Below are 20,571 nucleotides of genomic sequence, written 5' to 3' on the forward strand. Positions count from 1 at the left end.
GCCACAACCTCGGACAAACATTTTCTGTCTGGGCCACAACCTCAGACTTTCGTATTTTCTCAGTCCAGGCCACAACCACAGACTTTTGTATTTCGTATTCTTTTTATTCCGGTCAAAACAAAACCTGCCACCGTGAATACAGTCTCCAACAAAACAAATGTTTACATGAATGCCAAAAACACGTTTTTTTTCTCTTATGTGGTTATGTCCACGTCGTTATATCGGGCTAAACAGAGTGCGCGCGCCTAATTCGTTATGTCGTTATGTCACTAGTGTGCACCAGGCGATATGCACGGTGCACACTGTATGCACACTGGTGACATCACAACATAGGGGCGCGCTGTTTTATGTTCAAGTGTGTACATCCAAGAGAAAACAGAATTAGTTTGAACCATGGTGGAAATTATCGTAATGGTAGCTCAAGATTTACAGCTTGGGCATCATATAAGCGAAATTCGCGAAATATATCCAGCGAAATTGCTGAACAATACTTCTGCAAGGTATACCCACGCGCTCGCTGAAGTGGGTGATAGTTCAGCTGCACAAGTGTGCGGACCACAGGGATCCTGTGTCTACAAAAATCTTTTCAGCTGCCTTGGGGTCACAGCCGCCGATAAGATCTAACATAACGCCAAGACAGAAGACCTCCGGTAGTGTTAAAGCATGGACCTATTTTATCTTACGCTAGTAGTTGTATCCTTAGCTGGAGCTGCACAAGGTATGACACTCATCATGCAGTCACGACCACCGTTAGATTTAGACCGTTAATCTAATGAAAGAGCGCAAAAGCACAAGGCTTTGAAAAAAAAGGCGAAAGATGATTCCCTCGATCTCCAATCGACCAGTTATAAAAGTGATTCGGGATGGCCGCGTAGTTTTAAACACGGTTGTAGCACATACTAATTTAGCTAATAGCCTGTTAGTCGGTTTTATATGAATCCATCAAGTGCACATCGGCCCTTTGCGCGCCACAGTATTCCCAATGAGAACAGAGAACAAGCATTTCCAGAAAAGGGCCGGTTAGAAGGCTTACAAACTAAACGTGCTCAAAACTAACATTCATTCTTTAATTTTGAGTATTCTCAGCAAAACGAAACGACATAACAAAGATAGTGTACTTTAAAGTGATTATGTTCAAACAATGTAAGAATGGTTTCAAAACAACGCTTTTTTATTTGAGTCATTTGGCAGCGACTTCATAGCTTCAGAACGCAATTGAACTATCTTCAATCTTACCAGTTCCTGGTGGTGGGGGGTGCCTAGGTATGCGCCTGTTGGGACAAGAGCGCCTTGGACACTAAGACCTTGTCTTTTTTTGGGCCTAAAACTTACCATCAATCAAACCATTTCCTCGTGTTTTAGCAGGATCGTGCGGTCGCCGTATGGTCAGCGGAAGGATCGTGGGCGGAAGAGAGGCAACACCTCACTCGTGGCCGTGGCAACTGTCAATCAGGCTTAATGGTCACCACATTTGCGGGGGTTCCTTGCTGAGCTCAACGTGGGTGCTAACCGCTGCCCACTGCGTGATTCGAAGTCACAACACTTCAGACTACACCGTCATTGTAGGTAAAACAGAGAGTCACCTGTCCTTAAAAAAGAACCTGCAGTATGAAGGACGCAGACCTGGTTTTTCTCGTCATTCTCACGTCAGACCCCATCAAGAGCAGAGCTTCAGGTTTGGGGTGGGGGTGGGCTGCATTTGTATCAAGCCTTCCTGCTCTTCTTTTAGGAAGAGCAGACCACTGCAAGTCTCTAAGATAAAACACATTTTGTGATGATTCTCCTAAGGTACAAATTAGCAAATCCAGCTCTTTAAAATACGTCTAGTTTTAACACTCCTGTGGCCATCGTTTAGTTCAAACAATCGAGTTTAAAACTGTCTTTGCGACGCCAACAATTACTATCGCTTAATCTAGGTGCGCACAAACGAGTTCTGGACGGGACGGAGCACAAACTCAGCGCGTTTTACAAACACGAGAAGTACGTGGGAGGGAAGGACAAGAAACATGACCTCGCGCTCATCAGACTCGCCAAACCTGCTGCATTCAGCGCCAAGGTTAGCCCGGTGTGTCTGCCCAAACAAGGAGATCTTCTTGGTAATGAGAAAAACTGCTATACTACAGGTTAGTCACGCAATAATGTCACGCATGTTCATGTCGTCACTTATTTTGATCTAATACAAAGACCTCTCTCCCCAAATGTTTATGAACTCGCTACAACACTTTAACTTTTACCGAACATGTTTGCCTTCAAACCATGTCCCCTATAGGGTGGGGCAGAGTGTCTGGTTCTATGATGTTCTTCATGGCTACGAAGCTGCAACAAGCTAGGACTCCAGTAGTTGACCACGAGACATGCGCGATAAAGCTCGACAAGTTTGCGGCCGACAAGACAACCATGATTTGCGCAGGGGGTTCTGGGAGTAGCGCCTGCAGTGGGGACAGCGGTGGTCCACTGGTGTGTCACGAGGGAGGCACGTGGGTGTTGCGAGGGGCCGTGTCTTGGGGAACAAGTCACTCGTGCCCAGGCCGCATGTTTGTTGCATACGCGAGAATCAGCTCCCACATTGATTGGATTGAAAGAATCACTTCTGGTGACGTCACCGGAAGTGGACAAGGTAAAAGATCTGCGTGTGTCCCAATTATCATTATAGCATCTCTACAATCTTTTTAAGTATCATGTTTGGGTCCGAATTGAAACCCCAATCGCCGAAAACCCTAAAAGGCGACAAATGAAAGCTAACTCAAGGGCGTTAGGGAATGTTCATTTATTATCCCAAGGGGGTGGGCGGCTGGGGTCTGAGGATACTGTGGGGGGGGGGGGGAGGGCTCGAGAAATTTCTGAGGTCTAAAGGGGGGCGTCGAAAGTGTTTGGTTTTTATAACGGTGGGTCAATGATTCCTTTGTTTGTTGTCTCTACCATATAATTTGACGAAGTGTCAAATCAGTCTTTTTGGTTTAACTTGTCTCGGTTTGGGGGGAGTTATTTGGCATGCACAATCCAGGAGTCCAAGATTCGTATTAAGCCTCGTTTTATCTATGCAATGCAAACCTGTATACACCCTAAATACATCTTTTTATTGGTTTCCGCTATATACTATTATGAAGTGCTTATTTTCCACGTTCCTCCACTTTCTGTCCAGCTTGCAACTAATATCTTAATAGTGTTCCTTAGACATTGTCATTGCCGTTCCTTCCTTTGCTCCTCCTTTCTCTGGTTTTCGGGAGGGGGGACCATAAATATGGAGGAAGCGTAAGGGGGGGCATGGAAAATTTTGTTCCTCGGGATAAAATATGGACTTTCCCTTGCTATTTGAAATACTATGAAGCTAGGGAAAAGATAGCCCTTGGACCCCAGGAGAAGTCCTAGAGCAAGTTAAGCGAGCTTTTGCTTCCAGTGAACGGACAAAATCCGCTTAAATAACCGTGCTATTAAATCCCTTCTATAATAAAGGCGGCTCCGTTAGCTTTAAAACTGGCATGTTTTTTTCTTGCAAAAGTTATAAAGACAGAAATGGGCATGACTTATAAGACTGACCACAGAAAAAGCCCAACCGCTGTAACTTGGTTGCCTCGCTTTGGACAAGTGTGTGCCACAAATAAGCTATACTTATCATATATATATATTGCCTGATTTCTATATTGGCTTTTTGATTTTTGGTTTGGAAGCTGCTGCTCAAAATTTGAATGTTGTTTTTAGGTCTAACGACCTCAAGCCCAGCAAAGACAACGAGACTTCCAACAACTACTCGACAAAAGACCACCCAAGTCAGCACAGTGCACCATGCTACTAAAGGACCCGCTACTGGTGTAACCACTACCCTGCCAACAGAAACAGCCACGATACCCACAACAGCTAATGGCTCGTCTACAAAGGCACCTACTACAAACCCAGGTATTACTTCCTTGAACTAAGCTCCTGAGTTATCGAGAGAGGGAGTAGGGTAGAGGGATGCTAGATAGAGTTGACTCAGGATTACTCGAGCTTTGTTTGGTTTGAGTTATGGGGAGTTCGAGTTATCTTGAGTTCAAGGTATCTGGAGCTCGAGTAATCTGGAGTTCGGGTTATCAGAAGTTCGAGTTATCTAGAGTTCGAGTTATCGGGGGTCGGAGTTATCGGGGAGCTCGAGTTATCTGGAGTTCGAGTTATCGGGAGTCCGAGTTATTTGGAGCTCGAGTTATCTTGAGTTCGGGTTATCAGAAGTTCGAGTTATCTGGAGTTCGAGTTATAGGGAGTCGGAATTATCGGGGAGCTCGAGTTATCTGGGGTTCGAGTTATCGGGAGTCGGAGTTATCGGGGAGCTCGAGTTATCTGGAGTTCGAGTTATCTGGAGTTCGAGTTATCGGGAGTCCGGGTTATCGGGGAGTTCGAGTTATCTGGAGTTCGAGTTATCGGGAGTCCGAGTTATCTGGAGTTCGAGTTATCTGGAGGTCAGGTTATCTGGAGTTGGAGTTATCTGGAGCTCAAGGGAGTTTGAGTTATTGGGAGCTCGAGTTATCTGGAGATCACAAATGCATTACTTTATGTGAGTCACATAAATGAAAAGAACAAGAGTTAACTCTACGAGAATATGGCCATATATAAACATTATGACAAAATGATTGTTCTGGACACATATTTGTTTCAGAATGCCGAGACAGTAGCAAGAACTGCGAGTTTTTTGTCCGACTATGCAGCTCACAAAGCGTGAAGCGAGTTTGCCGCAAAACCTGTAAAATCTGTTAAACAACGGTACAAACCTATCCGTGAGGTGAAACTTAAGTCGTTTCCAACAAAGTATTATTAATCTAATCAATAAATTGTATTCAAATATAAACACTTGTACATGTGCAGATACTCGTCATTTCGAATCCACCACCCACCCCTCTTAATTTCGGAAATGCTAGACACCCCTTTTGCAGGCGCTCCCCCATCCTACGTGAATCTTTCGCGTATCCGAATAGAAATGAATCGATGATGTGTGTCACATGTGACCCCTTGTGTAGTTAAGTGTGGGCGCAGGGTAGGTGCGCGAACGTCTCTAAACGGCCGCCAAAAAGCGTTTTGTTTTCCTTGTTTTTATTAATAAATCCTTGAATGCGAGTCCTCCCCCTCCCCTCCCTGGGACTGGCACAGAACCTACTCCAGCTCTATTGTTGAATTATAGGTTCTTTTTATATGAGTTTTTATTGGATTTCTATTGATATTGAGTCAGTTCTTTTTATATGAGTTTTCATTGGATTTCTATTGATATTGTGTCAGTTCTTTTTATATGAGTTTTTATTGGATTTCTATTGATATTGAGTCAGTTCTTTTTATATGAGTTTTCATTGGATTTCTATTGATATTGAGTCAGTTCTTTTTATATGAGTTTTCATTGGATTTCTATTAATATTGAGTAAGTTCTTTTTATATGAGTTTTTATTGGATTTCTATTGATATTGAGTCTGAATCTAAGATACAGAAGGCTTTCTCTGTTTATTGCTGTTGTGTCAAATAAGTACAATGAGTTTTGACAACAAAAGAAGGATATATCGTCTATAACTCCAAAGTTGTGAGATTGATAATCGTTTTATCAACGCGTCGTACCTACACTGAGCTGTATGCGCTCAGGTGCACACTTTACACGTCTTTTTGCACATATCTTTTACGGTATTGCACATGTGCTGAAAGTACCGGCAGCTCGCATTTGAATCTTTGCAATCTGAAATCACAAGTAGAAACAACATTAAGACAGACAAAGAAACAACATGTGCTTATTTTTAGGGCGTAGAGGAGATATCGCTTATGTTCTGGGGGATTTAGGGCAAGCCTAGCAATGTTGCAAGATTGACCAAGATTTTGATTTTTCTTTTCAAGGTGACTGTTTTTACCATGAACGGTAGACAAAGCGATGCAGGATTTTTTGGGAGGGAGGGGAGGGAGGCAAAGGACATGCATTTATTCTACCTGAATGCGTTGGAGTATTTCATTCAGCGAGAAAACCCGGAGTTCATTATCTTGGATACCGGACTCGGGAGAGCAGGACGAGCGATAGTTTACAAAAAAGCGGATCCATATTTTCCAAAATGGCGGCCAAATAACGAACTCCTTGTTTTCTCGCCAAAATAAAACAGCAAACGCCTACAGTTAGGTTAGCGTGATCTTTATCTGAATAAAAACTTACCACCGGTGCCACCTCCACCACCGCCTCCATTTCCGTCTCCTCCATTTCCGTTACCGCCATTTCCGTCCCCGCCATTTCCGTCTCCGCCATTTCCGTCTCCGCCATTTTCGCCTCCTCCATTCCCGTTTCCGCCATTCCCATCTCCGCCATTTCCGCCATCCACATTACCGGAAGTAATCCGTTTGATCCAATCAATGTACGAGCTGACCCTGACGTAGATCGCGTACTTCTTGCCCGGGCACGTCATACTACTTACCCATGATGCAGCGCCGCGAAGGACCCAGTGCCCAGACTCCTCGCAGACGAGAGGACCACCGCTGTCCCCATGGCAGACGCTATTGCCGGCGCCTCCGGCACAGACCATGGATTGCTGGTCAATGCCGTCTTTCCATTGGCTGATTTTCCTGATGCAGGTTTGGTGATCTACGATGGGTGCTTTACCTTGCTGCAGCTTCTTGGCCCTTGAATGCAACAAAGAGGACGAGACTCTCCCCCATCCTAAGCGCGAATTACTCATATCAAATATATTTGTTAAAAATCTACCCATTGCTTGCTACCATTGCCTACATTGCCTGCGCCTTGAGTTGAGACATTCTCGTCTTTCTCGTAGTAGTAATTTTGTATGGGCCCCAGGAACCCTCGTTTTTAACTAACACTGGTAGTCGCGTAATCGCACCAGCGTCCCATGGACCATTATATTGGTATCACGTGACAGTAACGCGTGACACTTGTGTATATGAGGATTAAAATGGAAAGAGAGCATAGCTGTTTGCTCGAGACAAATTTTATTTAACAGTAACGCGTGACATTGACACGTGACACTATCGAACGATAGTGACACGTGACAGTATGGTGTGACAGTATCGTGTGACACTATTTGCATGACAGTAACACTTGAGACTATTGCGTGACGCTATCACATGACCTACCTGTTGCAAAACAGTTCTCCCTTTCCTTCATTAGATCTCCTTGTTTGGGCAGACACACCGGGCTAACCTTGGTGCTGAATGTAGCAGGTTTGGCGAGTTTGATGAGCGCGAGGTCATGTTTCTTGTCCTTCCCTCCCACGTACTTCTCGTGTTTGTAGAACGTGCTGAGTTTGTGCTCCGTCCCGTCCAGAACTCGTTTGTGCGCACCTGAAACAAAGAGGTGTCATTTTGGTGGTTTCATCAACCAACCATTTGGCGTTCAGCGGTGTCAGCAAGATTTGAGAAAAAGCAAGATGTCATTCCAGAAGTCTCCTGATTAGAAAAAGTAAAATTAGTAAAAGAATAGATAGGCTTTCATTGATATTCAAACTGAAATATAGTATTTGTGATGCTGGTTGAAGGCGACATTTTCCAACGTCAAAGTTATCAAAAACCGCGCATTACCTACGATGACCGTGTAGTCAGCGGAGTTATTACTTCTGATAACACAATGAGCAGCGGTCAACAGCCAGAGCGGGCTCAACAAGGACCCCCCGCAGATATGGCTTCCTTTGAGTCTGATTGACACCTGCCAAGGCCACGAATGAGGCACCGCCTCGTCACCTCCTACAATACGAACACCATCAGGACGACGACCGCACGACGAGGCTGAAACAGAATTACATACAAAAGTGAGTAAGACGACTGACTGGTGCAGATGTACTTGATTAAAGAGGTTCTCGCATCGCTGAACACACGAAAGCGCGACGAACGAAAGCCGACGCGAGGCCGAGTAATAGCAAGGGCATTAGGAGTGACAATGGCACCCAGGGTAGTGCATTGGGCTATTTATTCAAGACATGAGAACATATTTTAGCATCAAGTTGGCGCCCGTTATCCCACATTGCTAATTGGGCATTACACGGACATGATGCGACCGCGACTTTGTATTGAACACACTTGGTAAACACTTAAGAAGATCACTGAATACATTGCACAACGAGACACAACATAACACGTCAAGATGCTACACGAGCATCATCTTACCAGGGCTAGAAACTGCCCCCCATCCCCACCCCTCTCCCTCCCCTATCCTTAATAACATCCCTTAGAATTGCTAGATTAAGCTTATGAATTAACTTTCTAAACTTCTTAAAGGAAGAGGATTAGATTTAGGGCACAACAACTAATGGCTGGCTCTCAGTGGAGCACAAGTGAAGACCAAACACTAGAGCAAGCAACTCTTTGGATTTCTCGCACGTTAGCTCGATTCTTACTCGTGCTGCGCTTTACGCCGGCTCTTGCATTTATTTAAAAATAATTTCCACAAGCAAGCAAGTGCTAGCAAAATATGATTCTTACGGAGTAAACGAAAACCTAGTGTATCGGATGAAAAAGTTACAAGGGCACACAACGGATCTGTTCCGCAGATTTTGCTGGCTGGGAAGATGTTAGACCCCTCGGTTGCTGAGAAAAAAGTCGTCCCGAATGGTTCTGCTGACAAATTTGTGGAGTCGGACTAGCTGTGCTGGGAATATTTATGGGGGCGCTAGAGCGGATGCTGGGAAAAAGTCGTCCCGATCGGTTCTTATACGGGCAATTGTGCTAAAATGCCTAACCAACGCTGGCTGGGAAAAAAAAAGTAATTTTCTTTCCTGGGAAAGAGGAACAGATAATTTCTTCCCAGCAACTTTAAAAATAGATATTTTCGGCATCAGAACATATTAAAACGACGAAATATGCCGTTAACGTGTTTCGGAAAGGGGGGCTCGTTGTATGACCTTGAAGTCACTTTGTATTAGACTACACTTTAGCATTAGCCGGCACCAATACTTTACCCTCTGATGTCGCAACACCAAGCACACACAAAACAAATGCTATGGATCCGATCATCTTCGCGGTAGCTTAACATAAGGTAGAATATTGAGTAGCCAGCAGCCCAAAATGCTGCGTGCTCATCACAAGCTGGACAGCTGCAAGGCAGGTGCGGCACGGATGTCAATCAAAGGCCAAGGAGTCCCATGGTTGGCTAGATTAGGGGCTGAGAACTTTTGGTCTAATTCAAATCTACTTTTATCCGGGCCCGTACCCAGGGGGCTAGCCCCCCCCCCCCCCCCCCCCCCGCCCCCCACACACACACACACACATACATACATACTTTTTGTTTGGTCCTTATACAGATTGTGTACATGGGATCAGTCCCAAATAAAATTAAGATAGTTTACCATGCGATGAAGGAATACAACTTTATTGTGCTTCGTAATGCAGTGATTTTGGCAATATTTTTTCTATTATTTGTTGAAGTTTTGTTGGTCGATTTATGAGGAGGAGGAAGAGGTCAATTGTATGTTTGTGAAAGTTCGGCTCTTTCATCACAAAATTTGGGGCATCTTGTCAGGAAATGAACCTCATCCTCCACCTCACCGGTAGCGCAAATAGGGCATATCCTCTCATTTGCTCTTTTGTAAGGTTTTCGATAACGCGCAGCTTCAATTTCGAGCTTATGATTGCTAATTCGCAGTTTTTTCAGCGCGATTCTGTGGTTTAAATTGGTGACCTGGCTTATATATGTTTCAAATTCGTAAATTGTTTTGAATATTCTATAGGTTTATTCTATAAGTTTTTTTGTTGGTTGGATTCTTTTCTTATGTCATCATGCATGTTGCTGAACCATGTCTGTTACTCAACGTCTTGTATTCTTTGTTTTAATAATTTTTGTTTTTTTGTTTTTTCGGGGGTGTGCAGTTTTTAATCAGGGACCTCCTCGCACCCCCCCCCCCCCCCCCCCCGAAAAAAAAAATGGTCCACTTTTTCGGATTTCGCACACCCCCCTCCCCTCCCAAGAAAAATCCTGGGTACGGGCCTGTTATCTACACTTTTTAAAATACGTTTGTACTCGAGAATCCATGTGTGTAGCCAGCAGTGGTTCACGAGCACTAGGTATCTGAAAGCCAATAGAATGATAGCAAACACAAGAACAAAAATGGCTAGAGCTTTGCAAGGCTTGTTTTTTTGTTATTTATTTTGATATCTACTTTGATATCTATAAGGTGCTGCGGTTTCACTGCACATGGATTCTCCGGGTGCAATATATGTACAAGAATGAAATCATTTGTTTTGTGTTTGGGGATGATATCTTTGCGGAATAAAACTACACCCAGCCCTCTTGAATTCAAGCAAGGGATATCATCCATGATCAATTAGTATTTCGCCTTGCTAATCATTTCTCAATTGGCGGGGGTAACTTGGGGGTGGGGGGTGGGGGGGTGGGGGAGGAGTTGGAGAAGGGGGGCTGATGCATGAACATGACAAACCTTTACGAACATAAAACAGCCTTCTACAGTCTATGTCCCAGGCTATCCTGTCGCCCATGCCGCTAGTCGAGAGAGACTGTCGTGAGAGACTGGGCCAACCTCAAAATGGCGGCTTGCTATGATTGTTCATCTGATATTAGAAGTTTGTCAATAAATATCAAGAAATAATCCTTTCACAAACTACAGTCTACGTTGCATTTCAGTCGTTCCTCTTTAACCCTCGATATTTCTCAAAACCCATATAGTACGAGACGAGCTTCACTCTGAAGATCATAGAACCGCTGATTAAATCCTTTACTCTGTGTTGACATTAGTACATCACATCCATCCTGCTGAGCAAATAAGCTGTACTCGCAAAATGCAGATGCAACACGAACCCTTGCATTATATATCACACGATACGGAGTATCTTTCTCCAGAACTTGCACTGAGTTTGAAACGTGAAGATGAAATTGCTGTGCTTACTTGCTGTGCTTCTGTGTGGAAGCCTAGCTGAAGGTTTGTAGTGCGATCATATAGATGATTTAGTTCAGTTCAAGACGGTTACCTTTAGTCATACATTAGGGACCTTACGCTTCGTACGCGCGCTGAAGGAAAAAGGTGGAAGTGCGAGCTGAAATCTTATATACATCTCTCCGCCACCAGTTTACTAACGGCGCGCTGGAATCTTATGTACATCTCTCCGCCACCAGTTTACTAACGGCGCGCTGGAATCTTATGTACATCTCTCCGCCACCAGTTTACTAACGGCGCGCTGGAATCTTATGTACATCTCTCCGCCACCAGTTTACTAACGGCGCGCTGGAATCTTATGTACATCTCTCCGCCACCAGTTTACTAACGGTGCGCTGGAATCTTATGTACATCTCTCCGCCACCAGTTTACTAACGGCGCGCTGGAATCTTATGTACATCTCTCCGCCACCAGTTTACTAACGGCGCGCTGGAATCTTATGTACATCTCTTCGCCACCAGTTTACTAACGGTGCGCTGGAATCTTATGTACATCTCTCCGCCACCAGTTTACTAACGGTGCGCTGGAATCTTATGTACATATCTCCGCCACCAGTTTACTAACGGCACGCTGGAATCTTATGTACATCTCTCCGCCACCAGTTTACTAACGGTGCGCTGGAATCTTATGTACATCTCTCCGCCACCAGTTTACTAACGGCGCGCTGGAATCTTATGTACATCTCTCCGCCACCAGTTTACTAACGGCGCGCTGGAATCTTATGTACATCTCTTCGCCACCAGTTTACTAACGGTGCGCTGGAATCTTATGTACATCTCTCCGCCACCAGTTTACTAACGGTGCGCTGGAATCTTATGTACATCTCTCCGCCACCAGTTTACTAACGGCGCGCTGAAATCTTATGTACATCTCTCCGCCACCAGTTTACTAACGGTGCGCTGAAATCTTATGAACATCTCTCCGCCACCAGTTTACTAACGGCGCGCTGGAATCTTATGTACATCTCTCCGCCACCAGTTTACTAACGGCGCGCTGGAATCTTATGTACATCTCTCCGCCACCAGTTTACTAACGGCGCGCTGGAATCTTATGTACATCTCTTCGCCACCAGTTTACTAACGGTGCGCTGGAATCTTATGTACATCTCTCCGCCACCAGTTTACTAACGGCGCGCTGGAATCTTATGTACATCTCTCCGCCACCAGTTTACTAACGGCACGCTGGAATCTTATGTACATCTCTCCGCCACCAGTTTACTAACGGCGCGCTGGAATCTTATGGACATCTCTCCGCCACCAGTTTACTAACGGCACGCTGGAATCTTATGTACATCTCTCCGCCACCAGTTTACTAACGGTGCGCTGGAATCTTATGTACATCTCTCCGCCACCAGTTTACTAACGGTGCGCTGGAATCTTATGTACATCTCTCCGCCACCAGTTTACTAACGGTGCGCTGGAATCTTATGGACATCTCTCCGCCACCAGTTTACTAACGGCGCGCTGGAATCTTATGTACATCTCTCCGCCACCAGTTTACTAACGGTGCGCTGGAATCTTATGGACATCTCTCCGCCACCAGTTTACTAACGGTGCGCTGGAATCTTATGAACATCTCTCCGCCACCAGTTTACTAACGGTGCGCTGGAATCTTATGTACATCTCTCCGCCACCAGTTTACTAACGGTGCGCTGGAATCTTATGGACATCTCTCCGCCACCAGTTTACTAACAGCGCGCTGGAATCTTATGTACATCTCTCCGCCACCAGTTTACTAACGGCGCGCTGGAATCTTATGTACATCTCTCCGCCACCAGTTTACTAACGGTGCGCTGGAATCTTATGGACATCTCTCCGCCACCAGTTTACTAACGGCGCGCTGAAATCTTATGTACATCTCTCCGCCACCAGTTTACTAACGGTGCGCTGGAATCTTATGTACATCTCTCCGCCACCAGTTTACTAACGGCGTGCTGGAATCTTATGTACATCTCTCCGCCACCAGTTTACTAACGGTGCGCTGGAATCTTATGTACATCTCTCCGCCACCAGTTTACTAACGGTGCGCTGGAATCTTATGTACATCTCTCCGCCACCAGTTTACTAACGGTGCGCTGAAATCTTATATACATCTCTCCGCCACCAGTTTACTAACGGCGCGCTGAAATCTTATATACATCTCTCCGCCACCAGTTTACTAACGGTGCGCTGGAATCTTATGTACATCTCTCCGCCACCAGTTTACTAACGGCGCGCTGGAATCTTATGTACATCTCTCCGCCACCAGTTTACTAACGGCGCGCTGGAATCTTATGGACATCTCTCCGCCACCAGTTTACTAACGGCACGCTGGAATCTTATGTACATCTCTCCGCCACCAGTTTACTAACGGTGCGCTGGAATCTTATGTACATCTCTCCGCCACCAGTTTACTAACGGTGCGCTGGAATCTTATGTACATCTCTCCGCCACCAGTTTACTAACGGTGCGCTGGAATCTTATGGACATCTCTCCGCCACCAGTTTACTAACGGCGCGCTGGAATCTTATGTACATCTCTCCGCCACCAGTTTACTAACGGTGCGCTGGAATCTTATGGACATCTCTCCGCCACCAGTTTACTAACGGTGCGCTGGAATCTTATGAACATCTCTCCGCCACCAGTTTACTAACGGTGCGCTGGAATCTTATGTACATCTCTCCGCCACCAGTTTACTAACGGTGCGCTGGAATCTTATGGACATCTCTCCGCCACCAGTTTACTAACGGCGCGCTGGAATCTTATGTACATCTCTCCGCCACCAGTTTACTAACGGTGCGCTGAAATCTTATATACATCTCTCCGCCACCAGTTTACTAACGGTGCGCTGGAATCTTATGGACATCTCTCCGCCACCAGTTTACTAACGGCGCGCTGAAATCTTATGTACATCTCTCCGCCACCAGTTTACTAACGGTGCGCTGGAATCTTATGTACATCTCTCCGCCACCAGTTTACTAACGGCGTGCTGGAATCTTATGTACATCTCTCCGCCACCAGTTTACTAACGGTGCGCTGGAATCTTATGTACATCTCTCCGCCACCAGTTTACTAACGGTGCGCTGGAATCTTATGTACATCTCTCCGCCACCAGTTTACTAACGGTGCGCTGAAATCTTATATACATCTCTCCGCCACCAGTTTACTAACGGCGCGCTGAAATCTTATATACATCTCTCCGCCACCAGTTTACTAACGGTGCGCTGGAATCTTATGTACATCTCTCCGCCACCAGTTTACTAACGGCGCGCTGGAATCTTATGTACATCTCTCCGCCACCAGTTTACTAACGGTGCGCTGGAATCTTATGTACATCTCTCCGCCACCAGTTTACTAACGGCGCGCTGGAATCTTATGTACATCTCTCCGCCACCAGTTTACTAACGGTGCGCTGGAATCTTATGTACATCTCTTCGCCACCAGTTTACTAACGGCGCGCTGAAATCTTATATACATCTCTCCGCCACCAGTTTACTAACGGTGCGCTGGAATCTTATGAACATCTCTCCGCCACCAGTTTACTAACGGTGCGCTGGAATCTTATGTACATCTCTCCGCCACCAGTTTACTAACGGCGCGCTGAAATCTTATATACATCTCTCCGCCACCAGTTTACTAACGGTGCGCTGGAATCTTATGTACATCTCTCCGCCACCAGTTTACTAACGGCGCGCTGGAATCTTATGTACATCTCTCCGCCACCAGTTTACTAACGGCGCGCTGGAATCTTATGGACATCTCTCCGCCACCAGTTTACTAACGGCACGCTGGAATCTTATGTACATCTCTCCGCCACCAGTTTACTAACGGTGCGCTGGAATCTTATGTACATCTCTCCGCCACCAGTTTACTAACGGTGCGCTGGAATCTTATGTACATCTCTCCGCCACCAGTTTACTAACGGTGCGCTGGAATCTTATGGACATCTCTCCGCCACCAGTTTACTAACGGCGCGCTGGAATCTTATGTACATCTCTCCGCCACCAGTTTACTAACGGTGCGCTGGAATCTTATGGACATCTCTCCGCCACCAGTTTACTAACGGTGCGCTGGAATCTTATGAACATCTCTCCGCCACCAGTTTACTAACGGTGCGCTGGAATCTTATGTACATCTCTCCGCCACCAGTTTACTAACGGTGCGCTGGAATCTTATGGACATCTCTCCGCCACCAGTTTACTAACGGCGCGCTGGAATCTTATGTACATCTCTCCGCCACCAGTTTACTAACGGCGTGCTGGAATCTTATGTACATCTCTCCGCCACCAGTTTACTAACGGTGCGCTGGAATCTTATGGACATCTCTCCGCCACCAGTTTACTAACGGCGCGCTGAAATCTTATGTACATCTCTCCGCCACCAGTTTACTAACGGTGCGCTGGAATCTTATGTACATCTCTCCGCCACCAGTTTACTAACGGCGTGCTGGAATCTTATGTACATCTCTCCGCCACCAGTTTACTAACGGTGCGCTGGAATCTTATGTACATCTCTCCGCCACCAGTTTACTAACGGTGCGCTGGAATCTTATGTACATCTCTCCGCCACCAGTTTACTAACGGTGCGCTGAAATCTTATATACATCTCTCCGCCACCAGTTTACTAACGGCGCGCTGAAATCTTATATACATCTCTCCGCCACCAGTTTACTAACGGTGCGCTGGAATCTTATGTACATCTCTCCGCCACCAGTTTACTAACGGCGCGCTGGAATCTTATGTACATCTCTCCGCCACCAGTTTACTAACGGTGCGCTGGAATCTTATGTACATCTCTCCGCCACCAGTTTACTAACGGCGCGCTGGAATCTTATGTACATCTCTCCGCCACCAGTTTACTAACGGTGCGCTGGAATCTTATGTACATCTCTCCGCCACCAGTTTACTAACGGCGCGCTGAAATCTTATATACATCTCTCCGCCACCAGTTTACTAACGGTGCGCTGGAATCTTATGAACATCTCTCCGCCACCAGTTTACTAACGGTGCGCTGGAATCTTATGTACATCTCTCCGCCACCAGTTTACTAACGGCGCGCTGGAATCTTATGTACATCTCTCCGCCACCAGTTTACTAACGGTGCGCTGGAATCTTATATACATCTCTCCGCCACCAGTTTACTAACGGCGCGCTGAAATCTTATATACATCTCTCCGCCACCAGTTTACTAACGGCGCGCTGGAATCTTATGTACATCTCTCCGCCACCTGTTTACTAACGGCGCGCTGAAATCTTATATACATCTCTCCGCCACCAGTTTACTAACGGCGCGCTGAAATCTTATATACATCTCTCCGCCACCAGTTTACTAACGGCGCGCTGGAATCTTATGTACATCTCTCCGCCACCAGTTTACTAACGGCGCGCTGAAATCTTATGTACATCTCTCCGCCACCTGTTTACTAACGGCGCGCTGGAATCTTATGTACATCTCTCCGCCACCAGTTTACTAACGGCGCGCTGGAATCTTATATACATCTCTCCGCCACAAGTTTACTAACGGCGCGCTGGAATCTTATGTACATCTCTCCGCCACCAGTTTACTAACGGTCGATTACGTAACAATCTTCGATGATTTTTAACAGAAATTTCCAAATTTTTAAAGCGTGCCTGTTGGAAGTTTTTTTTAGAGAATGTGAATAATAGAGAATGTATTAATAATTTAGATCGGATCGATGGCCTGTTAAATAGCGCGGATTCTATTAGATTCTTTTGTTGAGGTTTCCATCGGCCCTCTGGAAGTAAACTGGTGATAATGCGGCTTTAAATGGTAGGTCCCCTTCGTCGCTGATTTTCAGAATTCTTTTTTATTTATTTTCAGCTTCGTGCGGGACACGTCCCTCAGGAGCACGCATTGTTGGGGGGGAAGAAGCGGTCCCAAATTCGTGGCCATGGCAACTGTCACTCAGAGGTCCCTACAGCCACAAGTGCGGGGCGACATTGATCACGCCTGAGTGGGCGGTAACCGCTGCTCACTGTGTCGGTGCTGCCGCTGACCCCGCGCGCCTGCGTTTAGTGGCAGGTAAAACATACATAAAACATGTGATATGACACGTGATATGACACGTGATATGACTGGCTTAACTTTGATTTACATAAGTCAATATCAAAACGTTTTGGGGAATAGCTTCGACCAGAGGCGTTTCTCGTTAAATACTACTTTTCTTCTTTTACATATCTTTTTGTAGATAATAGACAAAAAATAAAACGGAAAAGAGCTATCATGTGACGACGAAATGTACAAAGAAGTTTAATGTTTAACGTTCCCTCATACTAGGGGAAGGGAGGGAGGAGGGGAACCCCAATATTTTTACGAAGACTGCATTACATGAAACGGGCATGTACCAGTATTTGCTAGGGGGGTTGGGGGAGGAGTAGAGTCAGAAAAAAATATATAATATTTGATGATCCTTCGGCGGCGAAGAAGTGAGGGGTGCCCCGTCCACAAAGATGACCCGTCTATGTAACTACTCGATTTGTCTTAAGGTGCTCACAACATCCGTAACGATGGCAAAGAGCTCTACGTCGCACGCGTTATTCGTCACGAGAAGTACAAGCGACTCCGCCATGACATCGCACTACTGAGGCTAGCTCGACCGCTAGCGGTTGACAAGAAAGTGTCTACTGCATGCCTGCCCCAGCAAGGGGATAGGGCGAACCCAGGGCTGAAGTGTTATATTACAGGTATGTCACGCAACAACAGAGTCACACATCTAGTAAGGTACGCAACTGGTTAGTTATAAATAGAATCTTCAACGATGAGCAACTTGGCTACCGACCCAAATCAGACCATTTAGCTATATAGAAAATGGTCTGTTTACTTTTGACCCCAGATCAGTCTAGGCTACCGGTTAAATAAAGCAGGAAACTACGTAAAATATACACGCGACATGTCGAACATGTATACTGTTGAATCACTCATTTAGGACAGTCTAAGTCTATATATTTTCCGTAACTTGTTGAATAGAGACAACCTTTTAATAAAAAAAAATGATCACAGGTTTTCTTAAAATTGTCCAATTTTTTAAAACGTCTAAAATTTCCTATTGTTTAGGTTGGGGTAGGTACCACTCCACCATAACCAACCCGGCCAAGAGCCTCCGCCAGAGCCTGGTACCCCTTGTTGACCACGTAACGTGCAAACGCGGCTTGAAAGAGTTCTACTTAGACGAGGAGACCATGATGTGTGTTGGAGGGGCAGGGAGCAGCGCCTGCAATGGGGACAGCGGTGGCCCTCTGGTGTGTGAGGAAGGGGGCAAATGGGTGCTTCGCGGCGTTGCATCATGGGTAGCCACTTCACAATGCCCTGTTAATAACTATAGCGTGTACGCTAGGGTGAGCAGTGACGTTGATTGGATCCAGGACAAGATCGCTGGTAAGATACAGTTAGATGTACTGTAAGGCAAATCTATTATTACCAAGGAAAATAGTTTGTTTGTGGGACCTTCTTAATTGACCATATTTGGCTATATTAAACACATTCAACCAAGTTTGCCAAAACCCACTAAATGCCGTCATCTTGTAAGCGCACAGTGAAATTTCATGTAAGGAATTTGTTTTTTCTTGTATGGAAGTGACTCCGTTCAACAAAATAAACAAATCTCTGGTATTTTTTTCACGTGAGCTTATTACTGATGTCTTTCTAATTGTTGGTGGTGTATTGCGCCTCTGGTGATGTATCATGATAATTGTTGTTGTTAATGTTTCAGAATTGATACTTTCATTTTTCCATCTTGGAGTCGTTTTGGCTATTATTATGTCGTTGTTTCTGTATCATACTTTGTTGTCTCTCTTGTTATTTTAACTACGCAGCTGCTTTGTCTTCTATTATCTTTGTTCTACAACGGGGTTCTTTTGTCTCTATTCTTCTCGTTCTTTGTGTCGAGGTGCGGATATTGTTCATTTGCCCAATCAAATTGCAGCTTTTAAGAGCTGCGTACTGACCCTCTTGTTATCGTCGCTGTTTGTGTTGCCATTGATGTTTTATATGGTTGTTGTTCTTGTTGAACTGATGTTGCTTCTGCTTTATGGTAGATCTATTTACACTCACGTGACTATTGTACTACTGTCCTTGCAGCTGATCCTGGTGTCGATGGCTTTACGACGCCAACACCGCCAGGTAACCCTTCCTCCCGCCCCTCTTTCCCCACCCCACAAGTGTTCCATACAATTAACGACCTGAAACTGCGCTTCTGCATTTCTCTTTGAAAGGCGGCGCCCCATAAAACTCATGGTATGCTTTACTTTACGTGTTGTAAATATTATTGGCGAGAAACAAATAAGAGACATATATTATTATATATCAAGCACGTACCCGAGATTGGCCGAGGGGGGGGGGGGGGGGGGGGGTTAGTGGTCATAGGTATCATATGGAAAAAGCATAGTATATGAAGATTCCTATATAAGAAATGACCCAATTTTGGCCTCCAAGGGGGGTGCGCGCACCCTGTGCACCTCCTGTTTACGCGCCTGTATATTATATCCATTTTATCTAAACTGAACGATAGTCAGTCGCACCGCAAAGAGCATTAATATCTTGTCATTCGCATTTCCGTTTAGTCAGTTATTGACAATCGCACGCGTTTCTGTGTCCGGTAGAGTGTAAGGACCAAACCCCCAACTGTCCCTCCTGGGTGTCGCTTTGTCATGTTCCCGCGTATCAAGGCTTCTGTCCCAAGACATGCGGAGTGTGCAAATGTGAGTATAGATCACCTTAAAGCTTACAGAGAAAAGAGAGATCTTGAAAGCCCAGTGCAAATAGCGCCAGCATTGCTGGCCAAGGCAACTAATATTGTCGGCTGAGCAGTGCTGGCTTGCTGTGTTTACCAACATTTCCCTTTTCTTGTGGGGTTCCTCGAAGTTTACAGAAAAAAGGCAAAGGATTCTTAAGGCAAAAAGCGCCAGCATGCAGCGATTCATTCAAATACCATGCAGCTCGCACATCAATCCTGGCTTATTTTGGTCGCCAAAATGTCTAAAAAGTTTGTTTTTGTCCTGTTCTCTGGAGACCCTATTCGAAGTGCACCAGGGGCTCCAACGGTAACTCCCGCGGGCGCATTGAGCTAGCTAAGTATAACTCAACGGTAACTCCCGTGGGCGCACTCAGCTAGCTGAGTACAACTCAATGGTAACTCCCGCGGGCGCACTGAGCTAGCTAAGTACAACTCAATGGTAACACCCGCGGGCGCACTCAGCTAGCTGAGTACAACTCAATGGTAACTCCTGCGAACTCAATGAGCTAGCTAAGTACAACTCAACGTTAAGTCCTGCGAGCTCAATGAGCTAGCATAAGGACAACATTTGTTGGACAGATATTTTTTTGATGTAATATTTGTTGTTGTTTTTTTTTTTTTCAACAGAGTTTTCTGATTATGATGATACATTAGCGTCATTAGACTTGGTTCCAGAGCTACTCCATGTAAAAAAACGAAACGAATAAAGTCATTTTGCCAATGTTGTACGTCCTGAATAGAAGAGATACGCAACAAGTTGTAGAAATAGGCATTGTTCCACTTTTTTAGGAGAGATTCTGCTAGATCCTGGCTAGGCGCATGAAATAATACGATTACTGAAAAAGAAAATTTCATATATCATTTAAGGAGATGATAGAAGAGTGCTATGGGGGTAGGGGATAAGAAAAAAAACTGGAGCCCATTGGCCATAGATCAAACCTGATCCAGATCAGATTAGATG

At 45.4% G+C, this 20,571-nt stretch overlaps 3 protein-coding genes across 4 annotated transcripts; 2 read left to right on the forward strand and 1 right to left on the reverse strand.

Moving 5' to 3' along the window:
• The first annotated feature begins 613 nt into the window (after positions 1 to 613).
• Positions 614 to 4,816, forward strand: LOC116617205 (chymotrypsin B). 2 transcript variants are annotated; one of them, XM_032379681.2, is made up of 6 exons: positions 614 to 718; positions 1,363 to 1,566; positions 1,917 to 2,123; positions 2,270 to 2,617; positions 3,700 to 3,894; positions 4,628 to 4,816. In XM_032379681.2, exons 1-6 carry the CDS (start codon positions 664 to 666, stop codon positions 4,723 to 4,725), a joined length of 1,107 nt encoding a protein of 368 aa, XP_032235572.1. In that variant the 5' UTR covers positions 614 to 663; the 3' UTR covers positions 4,726 to 4,816. The 2 variants fall into 2 exon arrangements, with proteins under 2 accessions (XP_032235572.1, XP_032235573.1); XM_032379682.2 differs by having other exon boundaries at positions 619 to 718; positions 1,366 to 1,566.
• Positions 4,817 to 5,438: 622 nt separating this feature from the next.
• LOC5510502 (chymotrypsin B) lies at positions 5,439 to 9,026 on the reverse strand. Its single transcript, XM_048731468.1, has 5 exons — positions 8,892 to 9,026; positions 7,519 to 7,722; positions 7,075 to 7,281; positions 6,146 to 6,643; positions 5,439 to 5,683 (listed from the first exon to the last, which is right to left on the reverse strand). Exons 1-5 carry the CDS (start codon positions 8,944 to 8,946, stop codon positions 5,589 to 5,591), a joined length of 1,059 nt encoding a protein of 352 aa, XP_048587425.1. The 5' UTR covers positions 8,947 to 9,026; the 3' UTR covers positions 5,439 to 5,588.
• Positions 9,027 to 10,769: 1,743 nt separating this feature from the next.
• LOC5510503 (chymotrypsinogen A) lies at positions 10,770 to 20,331 on the forward strand. The gene is made up of 7 exons (XM_032379687.2): positions 10,770 to 10,865; positions 16,700 to 16,900; positions 17,365 to 17,562; positions 17,933 to 18,253; positions 18,956 to 18,997; positions 19,477 to 19,575; positions 20,238 to 20,331. Coding segments are annotated over exons 1-7 (915 nt in total). The 5' UTR covers positions 10,770 to 10,813; the 3' UTR covers positions 20,240 to 20,331.
• Positions 20,332 to 20,571: the final 240 nt, after the last annotated feature.

Source organism: Nematostella vectensis, chromosome 8 (assembly GCF_932526225.1).
Source record: "Nematostella vectensis chromosome 8, jaNemVect1.1, whole genome shotgun sequence".
NCBI classification, from domain to species: domain Eukaryota; kingdom Metazoa; phylum Cnidaria; class Anthozoa; order Actiniaria; family Edwardsiidae; genus Nematostella; species Nematostella vectensis.